At 40.4% G+C, this 18,964-nt stretch overlaps 1 protein-coding gene across 1 annotated transcript; it reads right to left on the bottom strand.

The window, feature by feature from the left end:
• Positions 1-2,827: 2,827 nt before the first annotated feature.
• LOC139216305 (cytosolic phospholipase A2 gamma-like) lies at positions 2,828-10,251 on the bottom strand. Its single transcript, XM_070847395.1, has 14 exons — positions 10,100-10,251; positions 9,580-9,690; positions 8,407-8,549; positions 6,632-6,818; positions 6,410-6,515; positions 6,170-6,310; positions 5,542-5,607; positions 5,269-5,409; positions 4,899-5,045; positions 4,703-4,786; positions 4,218-4,372; positions 3,457-3,628; positions 3,204-3,372; positions 2,828-2,873 (listed from the first exon to the last, which is right to left on the bottom strand). Exons 1-14 carry the CDS (start codon positions 10,223-10,225, stop codon positions 2,828-2,830), a joined length of 1,794 nt encoding a protein of 597 aa, XP_070703496.1. The 5' UTR covers positions 10,226-10,251.
• Positions 10,252-18,964: the final 8,713 nt, after the last annotated feature.

Below are 18,964 nucleotides of genomic sequence, written 5' to 3'. Positions count from 1 at the left end.
GGCGACTTTCCATATGAAGAGCAAGTAAATATTGTGTTGACATTGCACAACACATCTGCATCTATTCACTTAGGTAATCACATATGCATTATAAATGCACATACATTTACACTCACACAGTGACATGGAATGAAATACAGAAATAACGGTGTGAATAATTCAGAAGGTGTGAATAATACAAAAACCAATGTATACCCAGGAGGTCAAAAGATATGCAAATTGGTGTGCAGTACCCTAGCCTAAACTTTCAAATAAAATTTGATCACAATTTATTCTAAATAATTATCCAACCACCATTTAAACCTCCTTTGATCCTAATTCTAACTTCACCCCCACCCTCCCATTCGTATTTTGACCCTAACCCTAACCTTAGTTCTTATTTCTTTTAGGTGATAACATTAGAATTGGTGATGTATATCGCCTCACCTCTAGTGGATTAAAGTTGGCAAAATCAATCAAATGTAGGTAAATTCTGCTTGATAACTGAATATGATTCAAGAAAAAAAACAGCCTTTCCATTAGTGGGCTTTCATTTATTAGTAGTGGTACAAGCTGGTCTTTGCCTTGTAGGCTCTTGTTCAGTGTGTTAAGGTGATCAGTGAGATCCATTAAAAATACCAACCAGAGAGGGTCACTGAGCTCATGAAGAGGTCCTTCTCTCTTCAAAACTGGTCCATTACTGATCTCAGGAAATAAAACCGCTGCAACACAGAGCCACGACTTAGCCAGAGCACATGAGAATGGTAGAGCAGCCCCCCGCCCCCACCCCCAGCATCAGCATCAGAGAGGGAAGCTTGAAATAGTCTGTGCTAGAGCCCTGGTGCTTGAATCAACAGCCTTACCTCCACTTTCTTGCCCCTCGGCGGACACCGTAGAGGCCCTTCCTTTGAGCTTTCCTGTCCCAGCTGGAGCCCCATCCGTCGTGCCTCCACACAGCTCGTCCCATTAAGTCCCATCATGCCAACTGCATCTGGCACAGCTTCAAAAACATCCTCACCCGTCGTGGTGCTCTTTAGACTGCTAACATCAAGCAGCACCTCCATAATGCAAAAGTGATCGTCATTAGTTATTAGCTGTGCTCTCATTGCACACCCTGTCTGAAACTTTCTACACTCACTTGCTCTCTTACGTTTCCTTAATTCCAGTGACGTGCGGTGAGGTTTGTGGCTGGTGAGGCACTTACTCTTTCAGAGTCACATTTACAAATATATGCACCCAATATATTTGCCAACTACCGATTGTGTTTCATATCTCATATCAGCATTCTTTCCATACACATAGCAGGTACATATTGGGCCAAGGAAGAATGTAAAATGTATAGCGGTTCAGTATGCCTCCCAAAAAACACCAAGGTGGATGCTACAGACAGCCTATAACAAGCCACACAGCACCACAGCGGATGCGCTCTCTCTCTCACTCACACACAGGATTCACACACGGGTCTTACCTTTACTTGTAAATGAAGTCCATACGCCTCTCCTTCTTATTTATTACTTCACGTTTTGATTGAAAGTCCAATTTTGAGAAATTTTTGAGCTGAGATATTACATCCTCCATTTTTGCAGTCAGTCAGAGCAAAACATAAAATAACGGACTCCTATTGAACTTTACTTGACTACGTAGAAGAAGAGCAACCACCAAACAAGAATAAACGTGAGCTCACTTACGCCCTCTTCATTGCGGCAGAGCTACTGCCTGCCTCACCTTATGTCTTTTCAGTGCGGCTTTATGTCAGATCCTAACACTAAATAAGTGATAGACATACGTGAAATACATTACCTATTATATGGAAAGTGAGGACATATAATAAAAATGTCTACAATGTATAAAAACATTTTAATAAAGCATTACATTGGTAGCATACACTGAGTAAGCAAAAGGCACGCGCTCAGCCCAGTTTGCAAGGGATTGCGCAATCTGACGTGAGGCACAGCTCGGTGCTGCCTCACCTCGCTGCCTACGCTGTAATTGAACAGGAAATACGTAAAATACAGCGATTTTGATTATAAAAATGATTGAAATTATTCGAATCATACAGAAATGGCATTTATAGCACAGATCAGTGGACAAATATTTATTTTATCTTTAGTATACATCTCATGATGGCAGGTGAGGGTGATGACAGGTGAGGCACTACCTCCCCTGACCGCACGTCCCTGCTTAATTCTGCCATTTTGGGTCACCTGTAGCACATTTCTTCTTCATTACTCATTTTATAGAGAAGCTGCCTCGTTTCAAGACAGTTACTCCACCTAGTGGTGAGACTAAGAAGTACAATACAGTCCAGTGCAAGTTCCACATGTGGGCCGTTTTCCAATACATTTTTAGAATTTCCTGCGGGCCAGTGAAAATTGGACCACGGGCCGCAGTTGGCACGCGGGCCATAGTTTGGACACCCCTGGTTTAGACGTTGGTTAAAAATACACATTAACCTACAGTTTATGGACAAGTAGGAGGGGTCCTATGCATGCAGGGTAATACATAAAGCCATGCTTTGTCAATATAAGGATATAACCATGGCATAGCTTGTGTTAGCTGTAGCATTCATAGTCATTCAGAATCTAGCTTTAACATTCATGAATTATCATTAGAGAGCAGGTCAGTGAAGATCATGTCACTGCTATGCACTAATTCACAGACATCACTGAAATGTTGGGCAGTACAGTCACACATTTTAATTGATGGTTTTTCAGCAGACATGATTACTTGCAGTTACAATAGAAGACTGTGTATTGAGTTTAAGGTTGTGTCATGCTGTGTTTTCTCTTCCTCTCTTACACTCATGCACGGTCCAACCAGACTTACAATCCCGATCAAACCACAAATTTTAGTTTCCGGCGCAGGAATCGGTGCTGCGTTGTGGCACAGACGTGCTGGAAGGGAGAATAAAAGAGAGCAGGACGTGTTAGATTTCATCCATCAGCCATCCCCCTCTCTCTCTCTCTCTCTCTCTCTCACTCTCTCTCACTCTCTGTCTCACACATGCACACTCACGTAAACTTCTGTCACTCAAACCTTTTTCTTTCACACAGATTGTTTCCTTAGACATAAAGAGACACACTGTGAGCTCACCGATTACATGCTGTGGAAAGATGTGAGGTTCAGGTCTGCCCTACATTGACACATCTTAAAGATAATCTGATTCCTTTAAGTGTCTTTCTCAGTCTCACTTTACACTCCCTCCCACTCAAAGCCGTCCTTACCTCTTGTGTTGTCGGCGGAGAACAGCCTTGTGAATCTCCCTCAGCAGTGTGTCCTTGTTGTTCTTCATGTTGGCTCTCGCAGTCTCTAACACAAACTCAGTCTTCTCCTGGCTGAAGGGACGCTGGAAGGTGGAGAACTCCAACATCTTTGCTTTGATCTCCTCTGCATCTATAGACAACAGAAAGGTTTACGCTGGTGATTAGCGGGCAAGAAAACATGATGAGAGTCACCAAAAAACTCTGTGTAACAGACCTTTGCAGTTCCGCCTGTTGAAGAGCGGCATGTAAATGATCGTGGGCTCCTTCCCTTTTCCCTCAAACACATAACAATCCTTCGGCCAGTGCTTCTCCTCCAGGATTTTCTCTTCTATCTCTGGGAATGGCTTATTGGTTGCAGCTGCATAGTCTCTGGTTAGAGTCAGGGTCTGTGAGGGGAGAAGAGGATGAACATAGTTTCAGACTTCCAGGTTTCACAGTTTTCATGCTCTGGAACAAAGTCAAGACTTGAGAGATTGTTAGATATAGGCAGGTACCACGTTATAGTAGGCCAGATTCATTAAAAGGTGGATATCCTCCAGATTTATATGAGAAATAGTTGCAGAAAAGGGACACGGTGAAACTGATAGGTCAGTTGAATTACAGGAGTGCAAAGCTGGAATCAACCGGATCTGAATTACAGCAAACAACACGACACATTTCAATGAACCATGAGAACAGTTCCATATGAAGGGGGAGAGGGTACAAGACAACCACAGAATGCAGGAACCTCTAACTAAACAACGGAATTGCAGTATATGAAGCATGAATTTGTCTCAACAGAACAAATTTGGCTGAAGGTTAATGGAAAATCAGTAGTATTTCATAACTTCAATTTGGCTTCAGGGCCGAATAAAGTATTTTTATATACTGCAGGCATTATGAGTTCTTTTCTATTCAGGGTTCAGGCAGACTGAAACACACACATACACACACACACACACACACACACACACACACACACACACTTTACAGTACCTCAAATATGTTTCCAGCGCTGTACTCTGGTGCGATGATGAGGTCAATGTCTCTCTTGTCTCCCAGGAATGATGGGTAGGCTACATTAATCAGCAGTCCGGCGTCTACCAGGTGGAAACTCTCTTTGGAGCTGAGGCAAGTTGGAACAGGGGAATCTGCCCGGCAACAGAATATTACAATTCACCCAAACTTAGAGCAACGTTTTTTTATTGATTGACTGATAGATGAGAAGATTGATGCCATTCTTGTACTTGTCCATTAAATAAAATAATACTTTACCAAAACAGCTAACGCAAAATATCAGTGATCAACACTTGGTTATTAATAAGTAACCAAAAACAAATAGTAAGAATTGTTATAGTTTTATGAAGCAATTTCCACTGGTTGCCATGCAAGAAAGCAAGGAAGTGTGTTATCTAAAATTTCAAGACAGAGATAGAGAAAAGAGTTGTTTTTAACCAAGCTGCTGAGGTCTGTCCTCTCACCTTGGTACTGGTAGAGGAAGTTGCTGGTAGTTCCCCACTCCCAGTTCAAAATCAGGGGAAGGACTTGCTTAGTAAGCACATTGACTGAAGGAAGAGCACATGGAGAAGAAATACAGACGTGTTAACATCATCATTTGAATAAAAAGGTTTGTCTGCAGCGGTGACCAGTCTGGCTCTTTATCGACCACACACTGACCGTGTGTTTTGAAAGGTCCCTCCTCCAGATTTTCACCCCAGCTATCTACTGCCGCCAGCAGCTCCAGACCCCACTGGTGAGAAAGCCTCTTTCTTTCCTCTGAACTATTTGAGTGCATCCACACAGACTCATTGTGATTTGCCATGTCTGCAAAAGATAACAAGTGAATAAACACCGTGGTATTTTGAATCAGACAGTTGCTGTGTCATCATTTGATCAAAGATGCAAAAAAGTTGGGAGGAAAACTGAAACACTGGTGGTATTGTTTTCTGGGTATCAGTAGCTGTAGTCTTACGAATCATCATGCTGCTACCAAAACTGGATAAAGTGTATAAAGCTGATAAGAAGTCATCATCATCTTCACCACTACCTTCTAGTGTTTTCTGCAGCTTATCCAGGTCAGAGATGGCAATGGGATCCTGAATGGTGCTCTTGATCAGGGCAACTACTTTATCAAGAATAATGTATACACGCAGGTACCCATCTGCAGCATCGTCCACATGATCAGGCACTGAAACACACACACACACACACACATGTAGAACCATTAAGCAGTGACTACTTTTCCATCTCAACAAGAAATATATTCTTACAGCTTCTAAAAATACATTTAGTATGTTTGAAAATGTCAAACTGGGATTACCATTCAGCCAGGAAGGGATGAACTCTTTGATAGTCTGCGCATGAGCCAACGCACAGCCTAGTACACCTGCACAATTCCAATATGCACACATGCACACAGTGTGTCAGTGAGGATTGATACGCGTGCATGATCAACTATGCAGCCGTATCAACACCTGCACATGTTCTGGGTATTCAGTGATGAAAGCGTAAAAATGCAATTGTTGCACCTGTAAAGGCCTCTGAGATTAAAAGCTGCACTGACTGATTTTGACAAACGTAAATCCAATCTTAACTTTTCTTTAAGCTCAGTTTTTTCTTTCTACCAACTCCTGACAAAATATCTGTCTTACGCTGCTGAATGATCCGATGTTCACCAGTTAATCTCTAACTGTGTCTGTCTGTGGGCAGGTAGTGTAAAGTGGGTTTTATCACAGCTTTTTTGCATTAAATAGCTGCTGAAAACAAGATTAACGGCAGATGAATCTCGGAGAGTCTACTAAAATGTGATGGTATCGGTGTAAATGTGTAGAATGTAATTTCGTGTTTTAATCTAAATACATTTGATGTGCAAGTACTTCATTTGTATCAATAGTGAGAAATACTTTTTGATGTATTGGTGCCCATCTGTTTGTCCTGTGAACACACACCTTGTAGTTTGACCATGTCCATCTCTGGCTTCTCCTCCAGCAGCTCTCCGTTCTGGAATTTGCTGCCCAGGAGAGAAGTATTAAGGAAGAGGCCCAGCTCCGTGAAACCAGCCTCATGAGGGCTCACCTCAAACCATTTCCCTGAGAGACAGAGAGTCTGTTTTACACTTAATACGGGTCAATAATGCATTTACAATGCAGTGCACACTATAGGTCCTAATGTCACGTGTGCATATGCACCTTCTGTGGGCCCGTCTGAAAAGCAGTGCATCTCTATGGCGCAGTAGACGGGGTAAGGGTTGGTAGCATCTCTGCTGGCTTCATCTGACAGATGTCGTAGGTCCATCTGATGAAACACATGAGATATTTCTCTGAAGGGCTGCATATACAATCTTAATAACAGAGAATGTCACATTTTGAAATATTATAGGTAAAAGTGTGTCTGTTTTTTCCCCCTGGTACCTGATTCATGATCCCAGCAGAGGTCAAAACCCCCCAGATGTCAGTTAGAGAGAAGTGCTCCTCCTTTGCCCTCTCGCCCAGCCAGGTCAGAGCAGTGTTGAGCACGACGCCGGGACCCGACAGCCTGGACACTGCTTGGTCCATGTTAGTGCTCCACTGTGGGTCGCTATACAAGAAGGACATGGACCTACCAGAGGAGACAAGTATACTTAGGTCAAGAAAGTTGAGGGGTTTAAAGCCTTTTCAGCCAAGTTATAATTAGGATACATCCACCGTTTTATCAGCCTCATATAAAATCTGACCTAAAGAGATTTCATCTTGCAGTTCTTCCAGACTTTCCAAAGTTATCAGACCGAATGAATCAAATCGTGATAGTGAAAAAAGTAATTCCGCATACAGCATGATGTTAATTTTATAAATTATGATCCCATTTAGAGTAAAATAGACAGTAAAGCAGGGTCTGCTTTAGGGCATGGCTGCCCTTTGATTGTGAAACTAAAATGTGACATTGGGGGACAATGGGACTTTTAATATACATGAGGAGATGAAGCCTTTTGGGTCATTTCCAGATTAGAATACAATTAGAAAATGCCATTTTAGTTTGCTAAACAAGTTTTATTTCATTTTGATTCTTTTATTTTCACTGTCCAACAACAGGCCACAGGATAAGATGGCACACTGCTGAATCAGAACATCCTTAAAATACCAAAAGTAAAAATACTCTTTATGCAGAATGATCCATTTCAGTATAAAAGATAGTATATTATTGGATTATAATTAATGATGCATTCATTTGGTCATCGCTTTAATGTCGCCGCTTGTAAAGATGGCGCTAATTCTAATTAACTTGTTCGATATATTACTTTGCATACTGCTGGGTAGCTTTGGCTTATGTATTTCCCCCTGCTACCAATTAAGTCTAATTGATGAAGATTGTAATTGATTTATTGATTATATTTTGAATAGTTAAACTGAATCTGCAAAGTAGCCAGTAGCTAAAGCTGTCAGATAAATGTAGTTAAGTAAAAGGTAAAACATCTCACTACATCACTACATCTCAGAAGCAAATATTATACTTAAGTAAAGTACTTGAGTACTACTTAGTTACTTTACACCACTGGTAAGTGAGAAACCCCTCAGACAGTAAAGTAATGCACTGTAGCCTCCAGACATGACTGGTCACATGAATGCTGCTCACTTACAAAAATAAAAGCTTAACTACCTCAAGTTTGGATTTACACATTCATCAAGGTCAAAGGAAGAGGGCTTCTTCTCTCTTCAAGCGAATGTCATGTTACAGATGAGATCAAAGATCCGACAGACCCATTAAAGTGGACAATCCGATAAGGTTGATCCCAGCCTGGATTTGCAGGAGGGACGACCTCATAGCAAAGACAGATCATGTGCAGTTGTCTTCATTCTCTCCTCACTCACTCAAACACAATTTAATCCAATCAGATTTTTTTCCAAATGCTCCTGTAGCACCTCACAACTCAATCAGCTGCAGGTAAAGGGCCTTGTTCAACGGCAAGGCCCTTAGTTCTTTCACACTCATTCACACACTGAAGCTGCTTCAGGAGCAGGTTGGGCTTCAGTGTCTCGCCCAAGGACACTTCGACATGCAGACTTGCAGCCGGGGATCGAACCAGCAACCTTCCAATTGACCCACTCTTCCTTTGAGCCACAGTTCTGCCCTGCGTGCTGGCCTGTCCATCTGATCGGCATTGACTGATACACAGTGTTGTGTTTGTGTGTGTAAGTGTGATTATTGTTACCATGTTGACCCAGAAACTCCTCCCAGGTAGAGCAGCGTGTCCAATAGGCCTTCTTTTTCCATTTGATAGAGGAATCCCACCAGACCCACAGCAGCCCTCTGACCCCCACCTGATGCCAGCAGAGTGATGTGTGGAACCAAATCCTGGAATGATGATAAGTTGATTAAATTGAACTGTCCGCTAAAAGAGACGGTGTGTGTGAGGCTATTTGAACTCTGCATCCCTTCAGACATGCATTGATGCTCTCTTCTGTGAGACAGTCACTGATAATCCTCATAGATTTCAAGTTGTTTTTTTTACTATGCAACTAACTTTTGACATACTAATACCTTATTAAATTGATATGGCCAGGGTGCCCCTGTGGTTTAGGGTTTAAAACACTCTTCATCTCTGCTTCTAATCCAGCCCCATGATATTAATAGCATTTCTCTTTTCCTAATTTCCTGTCATCTCTCCAAACATTCCCAAATATATCTAATTCATACAGCTAAGCTGTTAGCAAACAATCGCCTAGCAACATTCCAATTTCTTTTGCAGTGTGTTCGCGACAACCAGCCACCTCCAGAGCAAAATATCCATCTCTTAAACTGCTCCACCATGTTCACCAGCTAGTCGCTAACTGTGTCTGTCTGCCGTTTGGTGCTGAAAAGGTCTGCCTGTTTGATTAAATATATGTTAGCAACTTGAGCAATGTTTTATAATCTTAATATTACAACTTGTAGATTTAGATTTAGAGCCATTTCACTTCAGTAAAACTAGCATTTCAGCAAAGTAATACAACTGTGACATGTTACTCAGATGTGATCATAAATTAATATCACTTTTATTATTATATAATTTATCACATGACTTATAAATAACCCTTACCACAGTGTCTGTTGCCTAACAACCATACAGCCTCAGCAGTACAGAGAAACTTTTACAGTCAAAAAGATGAATTGGAGTCTGAACTGGAGTCTGTTCGTGTCTAAATCCTTCACAGAAGTATTATGACACCTAAAACAGTGCTCATATTTTGTGTTATGTAAAGAGAGATCATCACATGAACATACATGTGCGAGCAGGACACACTCCCAAAGAAAAATAAAAGATTTTTCTCTGGAGAAAGAAACAAAGAAAAGAGAAAGAGAGACAAAGACAGAAAGACTGAAGTGTGAGAGGTTTCGTTCTTACAGCAGTGCAGTTAATTCCCAAGCTGTGGAGTGACTTCAGAGCTACTTCTTTCCTCTTTTGAATATATGCCTGTTCACCAGCACACAGACACTGGGACTGACGGATGTGTTTCTGGAAAGAAAAAGTATAACATTCATTTCATCTCAGAGTTGAATCTGGCTCAAACCTTTCCTACCCTGTGGCAAATATTGTATATACTGCATTCATGAAATAATGCTTTAATATAATTTTTTGCTGCTGTAAGAAAAAATACTAAAAAGCCTTACAATACATCTACATCTCTTGTTTAGGTTTAGCAGCTTCCACATGGTGAATTTGCCTGCAAATGCGCCATCGCATTTTCCACAACAGGAGCAATAACCACTACTTTTTCCTGCTTGTTGCCATGCCAGTCAATAAAGGGGTATAGCCAAAGGCTTTTAGTTTTTGGAATGTTTTTCTTTTGATGTCAGTGTGCTCCTGTAGTACTGTAACTCATGTTCCTGATAAACAACCTAAATCTGTGCCATGCATCTCTCACCACAGAAGCGGTTTCATTTCCCTCCATGTTGTCCACCGCTAGTGCTCCTGACATCAGAAGCCAAAGGCAAATCACCAAGACTGAAAAGCTTGTACTTCCAGTCCGCATGTTTGTACGTGAAAACATCCTTCAGCATCAAACAAAATGCTAAGTGTTAAATCCACACACAGTCAGTGGTGACAGCTTTGCCCTCCTCTGACTTCTCTGCAGGACTAACCCCGATTCTTTAGTGGCGTCTTCCTTTGAGGAGCTGCTCAGGCTACAGATAAGCAGTCGCGTTGATACAGGCGTGCACATACAATCTGATCAGGACATGTTCAGTATCAGAAACAAATTACTCAAGCAGTCAGATATACTCACGCATTCACACACACACACACACACACACACACAAGCTTTTAGATTTTTACCATGTGTTGGCTTCTCAGTAAAGAATTCCTTAACATGTACCAGATGCCCGTTTCAAAGCAGGCTGAAAAACAAAGAACTGGGAAGCAGATGAAGTACCAGTGCTCACAACCAAAGTGCACACATCAGCCATTTAATAAGTGCCAGAGCTTTCTACCAAGTGTTGATTTCTGAAAGAAGATTTTCTTAAAATGTACCAGACATCAGCTTCAAGCCAGGCTGTCAAACAAAGAATTAGAAAGTGCGACAACCAAAATGCACAAATCAACCAGTTAATAAGTATAACAGCGATAAGTGCTTCACTGTTACAGAACCTCCAAACAGTCACACACATTCCTCTTCCTCTGTCTTCTTACAATGCTGTTATCTCTAGAGGAGGGCTTTGTTAGTGCTGCACTGGGCTTTGTGGCTTATTTTAGTCCTGATGTCTGATTGATCACATGATCATTTGAAGAGTCTATGGAATCAACATTATCATAAAGTTATCGATTGTATCAATGGCAAGAAAGAGATGTTTATCTAGTCACAGCGTTGTTTTTTTTGATAAGTTGAGGAACTGACTTAAATGGAAAACGCGATACTGGTGAGGGGTGGATGTGTACTCAGATTGTTTTTAGCAGAGCTTTTTCATTAAAATGTTTAATTTCATTAAAATCTTTTTTGCTTTTTCTCTGTATATTTTTCTCTTGGTCAGGAGGACAGTGCTTAAAATGAGGTCTTATTATTATTGTCGGTATTAGAAGTAGTCATAGTAGTAGCACTTCCCAACCTGGGGATCTCTAAAGATAAATCTGAGGGGTCATTAGATGATTAATACAAGAGGAATGAACAACAAAGTTAAGCTCCAGATTTTTTTATTGTATTTCTGGCTTTTTTTGTACAATTTTGGAAATTTTGGATCCTCTTTGTGCCTACAACAGCTAATCAATATATCCATAATAACGATGGGCCTCATTCAGTCTCTTCTTGAAATCCATGAAGATTCTGACATTCACCAAAAGGTTCTTATTTGGGACTTTTTTTCTTAGGTAAGAGTAGAATCTAAGCAGAGTTTGCAAACTTACACACATCTGATTACTGAAATGTTTGATAAAAATAATTGGTTATTGTGTTTTCTTCAATACTACAAAATGAATAAACAGTATACTAATGCTTCACTTCACATCAGTCATGTTGGCACAAGAGAGTGCTATAATAGCCCAGCTGCACTGGTTGAGCTCTGAGCAGTGGTCAGTATCTCTCCTCTGTATTTATATTACTTTTGGCCTTCAGAATGAGATTAAACTACTTTTTTCCTTCATCAGTTGTGGGTTCTCTGGATCGATCTGAGTAACACAGATGCACCTAAACAACCAGGCACAGCAGCAGATTTATAATTTGCCAGGTCTGCTGCTGTGTGGTGATCACACAGCAGCAGAAACGATAAACATGTCCAAATTCAAAATGAGCACACAACTCACGCTGACACAGCAGTGGTAACTTCAGGATCAGTCAGGATCTAATAATAAGTGACATTATGTGCTTTCCTACACATCAGGCAGTCCCACAGTTTTCAAGTTTATCCAGTCAAATCTTTTGGAATAAAGCAGCTTCTGAGAGTCTTGGATGCCGTCTACTCTGTCGAGCCTCTGTAAGTAAAAGACTAAACTCTGTGGATCATTGCTAATGTGTTTCACTAAACCGTGAAATGAAACATGATGACTTTGGATGTTAGTTTGAAATATTACTCAAAGGGAACTGATTTAAATCTGAATGTCTTTTCAGTCTCGCCGAGGTAATTTGGTTGTGCTGAGTTAGGCCCTATGTACAATTTGTGCTTTCATTTTGACTTTCTTAAATTGAAAACGAACACAGGCATAGTTATCAACACTCTCTCTTATTCCAAATGGATGTTTATTGCTGCAAGCAAGAGTGACCCCATACACATACAGGAGTGACTATCAATTGGCACTTCCATTGTATTCTATTGTCTGTCGCACAGAAGTGCGTGGCCTTTTTCTTGAATGTGTTTATCGTACAGACATTGCCATGACCTATTTGTTATCAGGAACTCCCTAGTACTGGCTGTTCCCATAACACCTCTCTAACGCAGTTTCAACAAGAACTGGATATCATATAGTTGTATAACTATATAACTATAACTATAACGCTTGGGAGGATTTATTTCTGGACTGTTGTATCAGGCTGCATTCGTTTTAGCCAGGTGTACCTCATAACAAATACTCCTTTCATGCTACTGTAATGCTAAGTGCTAAGCTTGCATTTGAATAGAAAAAATTCAAAAAATGTTAGGAAACTGCAACTTCTCTACATTTTATATCCCATGACTCAAATGAATGAACTTTTGTCCTTCAGCTCTTGTCCAATACTTATACACAATACAATACAACAAATGTAAAGAAATCATTCCCATATCTAGTATTAAGGATTGTCAACAAATGACAGTGTCCATAAACTTTGATCACTGTACTGTAGCTATCCTAAGACCAGGGTTAGGGTTAGGGTTACACCACAATCAGATTAACGTAGAAATCAATCCTAATCTTGCTGACAATGTTTAATGTCACATGGCTCATTAGAAGATGATAATGTGATGTTTTGTCACAGTTACCACATAAATGGTTAATACAGTCGCCAAGTCACACCCTGTATTATTATGGCAACACTTAGATGACAGAAAGCTTGAGTAGTAGTGGTTTTGAAACATGATATACTGTGTGTATGTAATGTTAAACTAGTTAGAGTGAACAGGACGGACACACTGCTCTCTGTCAGCACAGTCCTCTAACGTAATCTACTGACCTCAGACCAGTGATCACAACCTGCTGTACTCTGAGTTTTGGCCTGTTGATATTGCTTATAGTTATACATACTCCGACTGGTGCGAAAGAGGCCAAGGATGCTTTGAATCATCAAACTGAGCCGCGGTATCTTCTGCTATAAACAGAGTCATGGGGGGGTCTGGCTATGGCAGGAGTACACAGTGCCAGCAGACCTGGGATCAGCAGACCATAAGCCTCTAAATGGAATGTGTGAATGTATTAAGTAATAAATAGGTAAGTAGTGCAATGAATGTATCCAAATGTAAAAGAGTAAAAGGAATGATTTTTCCATTGAAATTAAAACCAATCATTAAAACTACTACTGTTAACTTGTTATCCATTTTCCTCTCTGTGCAGCGAACTGCAGTGTTACAGTGATATGAGGGACAGTCACATGTGCATGCTGTTCTTGGGGAAGATATGTCTCAAATCTTTGCAATTTCTTCTGTCATCATATGAAAATCTGATGTACGTACTTGAGCTCAAAGTGATTCTACTTAGCCATGAAGATGTGACGGCAGGATATAAAAGGGCAGGAACTCCACTTTGTTAGCTGTTCCACCCCTCTATCCTCCTACAGACCTCCAGAATAATCCATACCCACCTCCAACCATGCCACATGTAAATTTGAAACGGGTGGCTGTGCTGCTTGGTGCTTGTATCATGATGTTAGGAACTGTAGGACATGGAGTCAGAACAAGAGGTTACTTTACAAAAAACAGACACGAATGTCCGTAAAAGCATAATGTGTTACCTGATTGTAGAAATATTGTACACAATGGTTTCCAACCACTGTAACCGTGTCTCTTATATACTGTATGTGCGCCTTATCATTCTATTGTGTGTGTGTGTGTGTGCGTGTTGCATTACGTGTATCAGTCACAGTTGTTGAATGTTTGTCCTCAGTTTGTCCTCAAGTGGAAACAAGCAGCTCTGAAGTCACTCAACAAGCTGGGAATCAAGTTTGGAGAGGAACTCTTAAATGCTTTGTTCAGAAGTCAGCTTCTCTTTTCTTTCTTTACCTTAATACTTTGCACATATGCCTAATCTTTTTTCTGTTTGTTTGTTTTCTGAAAAAAAAGCCTTCTTATAAGGATGTATAGTATAACATTACTACTGCAGTAGTTTCTGACAGTTATTATAGCAGTAGTATATAGTTTTTCTCAACATAACTGACTGTAATGGTGTTTTGTGCTGCTCACGTGCTCTCAAGGAAAATGTGAAGAAGCTGATGCAGTTGAAGTTTCGTGACAATCCATCCAATATTTGTCAAGATGTTTCACGCAAGACCGAAGTGGTGGATAACCAACACACAGTGCTCATCACACAGAAGTTAGAGATAAGACCGGTGGCCTTCAAGCTTCGATTGCTAACACAATATTTCTTCATAACACAAAACAGGAAGAAGCTTTTCCTCTGTTCTTTCCAGCACAAACACGATAAAAGATTCACACAATGGCAGATGGGGGGGTGAATGACATCAGCTGGTATTCTTCGGCTTTAGAGGAAATGAAAAGCAGGAGTGGTAACATGCAGTTTTGAATCTGAGCAGGTTTTTAAGCCAAAGTGAATTAAGTGACCAGCCGAAAAGGGGTCAGGACATACAGTCATGCTGTACTACGGCACAGCTCTGCTCTGAGCCAAGGTCAAGGTCATTTCTTTGTCATTTTACAATAGCGAATTGCACAACCAAATGAGTTGTACTTTAATGCTGCACAAACACAGAACATAAAAACAAATCATTAAATGTAGAAGAGAATAGAATAAAAAAAAGCGAATAAAAGAAAACAGTATATACAGATATACATACTGTACACTGAGTGTTTTAGTCAGAGGTTGAGAGATTATTAGTTTGGTTATTTTGAACTATAATAAGATGATCCTTACACACAGATGATGCTTCTAACACTACTGCAGCAGAGTTTTTGAATATTACTGAGCCTTTAATCTGGATCAGCATGTCTCTGGCCAAACTCACTTTGGATTTGGTGTTCACACTTGGTTTGGACTTAGATAATGTGTGTATGATAGACCTCCCCATCTGTACTCTCCAGTGTATTTTATTTGATACTATGTAAACACACCACTCATCACCAAGTAATTGTTGAATATGTAGCTGATGAAATCTGTTTCCTTTTTAACAAAGAAAAACACAGCCAGGTATTAACAAGCTTCAAACTTGAGGACATTCAAACCTGTAAAAAAAAGTATGCAGGAGAACTGAAACGGGTCTTGATGGAAGGCAATAAAACACCAAGTCTACTGGCATCAACTGATCGTCTACACTCAAGGAATAAAAGAGGCAGAATTCATAACCACCAATCATCACAATTCCAGATTTTTATGTGTAACCACTCAGCTTGTCAAATCCCCCACCACTCGTCCCGCTGCTTCATCTGCTGCTGATTGTGAGAAATTTCTCTCTTTATTCTCAACAAAATTCACCAAACTTGAACAAACTGTCCTTCCAGCTTCGCCCATCATTCCTCCTTACCCAGGATCCTCGTCTGGTAGATAGCTTCCAGCCAGTTGGTAGAGAGACCCTCAACAGCACTGTGGCCCACATGAAACCCTCATCCTGTCATCTGGATGGGTGAAAGAGGCCCTGTGCTCCAATTTATTAATAGCTCCCTTTGCTCTGGATCATTTCAGAATAACCTGTTTTCAGCCACTGCTAAAAGGACATGGCCCAGACCCATCAGCTTTAAATCATTTCACAATTAAATTGCCCCACATCTCCAAAGTTCTTGAGAAACTTATTTTAGAGGAACTTCTGGTTTCTTCCAACTCAGGAACATTTCCAAGATCAGAGAATTGTTACCTTTTGACAATACCGAGAACATGATTCGCACTTTTATTCCTGGGTGCATGTAACACCTCGTTTTTCTGCCTCACAGACTTCTGACTACACCACACGCTCTTCTTACATCACCCTAGTTAGAGCCTCCTTGTACTGATTACCAGTTTTAAACCAGTTTTAAACCCACAAATATAAATACTATTAACTATGACTATTATAAATGATTCTATGTGCTGTATATTTTATTCTTATATAATATGTACTGTACAGTTCTCAACATATGTACTGTCAGTCAATCAATCAATCAATCTTTATCTATATAACGCCAATTCATAACAAATGTTATCTTTCCATAAAAGAGCATGTCTAGATATTACTCTTTCATTAAAAGAGACCCAAGGATTCAAGAATCCCCACTTCAGCATGCATCAGGCCACACCGGCAAGGAAAAACTCCCCTGTATACACTATACAATATGCACATATGCACCATAGAGTGTATATAAAGATGAATAATGTGTCTCCACTTCCTCCAACAGTAAAGAATAGAGCCAAAGTGCAGTGGTATCAAGGTCCTGCCAATACACCCGTCCAACTCAGTCACAGGTTAGGATTAGCCATCAATCATGACTCACACCCACCTTTTTATAGAATCATATAATTAATTACAACCAGCATTGTCAGAAACCTGAGTACTTGAACAAACTGTGCTGCACATGTACTTTAACCGTGGTTCTTGAAGCCTGGCCCATGTCCCATCTACTAACATGGATGGGGCAGGATTTATGATCCGCACTACAGCCAACCACCAGGGGCCGATCGAAATGTTCTGGCTTCACTTTCGGGGGAGCTTTCATTTCATCCATCTTTATATACAAGCTGTGTTTCATTAGTAGCTCCCCTTCCCCTCAGCCCTTGGTGTTACATAACGGGATGTGTTGCACGGAGGCCTCTTGGAGAGCCGTGGGAGGGTGGGCAGCAGGGGAAAATCTAAATGGAACGCAATGCCCCTTGTACACTTTCAGCCCAAACTGCCCAAAAAGTATACACCAAATACATAACTGCAATGCACTGTGGGTGAAACACACCTCTGGAGTGACCGTCCCTGCTCACTTGTTCCCTCAGCTCTTCCAGGAACAACAGTAACGACTCTCATCAGCTTTTCACATAAATCCATCATATCTTATTATTGTATGATTAGTTAGGTAGTTTAGTTAGGAGAGGATAGGTCAGGAGTTATTGTCCACTGTGTAGAAAATTGTCTGGCTTCACAAGACAACTGGCAAAGAATAGACTGAAACCCACTCACAACTGATTAACAACCAACGTGTTTTAAAAAGATATGAACACAGTTGAGGAGGCTCTTGATTGAATCCCTCAATTGCATTTTTGAATGAGCTTTTATCCTCCTTATGTATTATGTGCAAGTAAGAGCCACCTAAAATGTGTAGAACAAGACAATTAAGACATTTAAGGATCATACGATCTGTCAACTTATTTGTACTGAATTCATATTTCTCACTTGTATGAGGCTTCACTATACCAGCTACATATACTGCCACATTTAAGATTCAATAACACATGACGCTGTTTGAGGGTAAAACAATCTCATCATATTCTTTCTTGTACACCAATTATAAGCTGCACTATTTTACACCAGAATCGTTCACTTTTCTTTAGTAGATACAATGTCTTGTGTGTCTGTGGTCAATATTTCCTGTGAAATTAAAGCTGCATTAACAGAAGTTGGTGGTTTTGTGACAAGCTGAAATTAGACAACATTCCAGGTGGCCTCTAAGAATATTAAGTATTTTGTTATCCGGTTAAACTGTGGACTTATCGATGATCCTTTATTGATATGAGAAAGGATCATTTGGACCTGCTCCTTCACTTCTCTTTATTATGATATGCATGCTCCCTCTGAACATCCCCATACGTATCTTTAGATCCACTGACAAAATATTCAGGGAGTTCATAGGGGTGGGAAAAGACCAGGCTGCAGACCATAATGCCTAAAGACGGATTTAGACTATTGAGTTCTGTCAGGAGACCTTTCCAGTTGTCCAGGTAAGATCTCTTATCAGATCTTATCAGAACTCTTATCAGAAAGTAACAACAGACCAATATTTGATTTAGAACAGGAATTAAACAATTTCTTTAGAGCAATTCACTGTTGTCTGAATCTATTTTATCTTTACATTATTTCTGCCTTGTTTTTGAATACCTTTTGAACACAAGTGATTTTATTTTCTTATCTGCTATTTTATATTTTATGTCTTTAAAGCTGGATTTTGGCCTCTTGGGAGCAGCGGAAAAAGTTAACGCCAATGTGTTGGCAAACAATCACCTACCTACCTGCAAATAAAGGACACAGAGAGCAACATTGTCATCCAGTTGAAGTTGTGTATCCTTGAACCTGTTTTGAGAAAAAATATCTGGCTCTTAAGTAGCTAAACGTGTCCAACTGTGCCTGTTTGCTGTGTACAATGGGTTTGTCAGAGCTTTTTCACTGAAAACTGCCTGCTGCTGTTTCAAAATTAAAATGCAGAAAAGCCATGGTGAAGTTTCTGAATTAACACGACCTTCTTCATTCTATATTTATTTGTTTAACAAACCCAAGAGAGAGAACATCCCAGTTCACCGACTTGTTGCTTTGATGTTTGTCTGAGGATGTCATAAAAGCTTTCACTCCCTATTCTATCTACAACACAGTGAACAAAAAAAAGTGTGTGCACCATGGGCCAGAAAAAGGAAGCAAACACACAGAACTCTGCAGACTAACACGCACAACACGCAAAACCTCTCAAACTGTTAAAAGATGCAACATCACACTTTT

This window comes from Pempheris klunzingeri, chromosome 17, assembly GCF_042242105.1.
Source record: "Pempheris klunzingeri isolate RE-2024b chromosome 17, fPemKlu1.hap1, whole genome shotgun sequence".
Classification (NCBI taxonomy): Eukaryota; Metazoa; Chordata; class Actinopteri; order Acropomatiformes; family Pempheridae; genus Pempheris; species Pempheris klunzingeri.
Note: the sequence above shows the minus strand (reverse complement) of the source record. Positions and strands in the feature narration are given on the sequence as shown.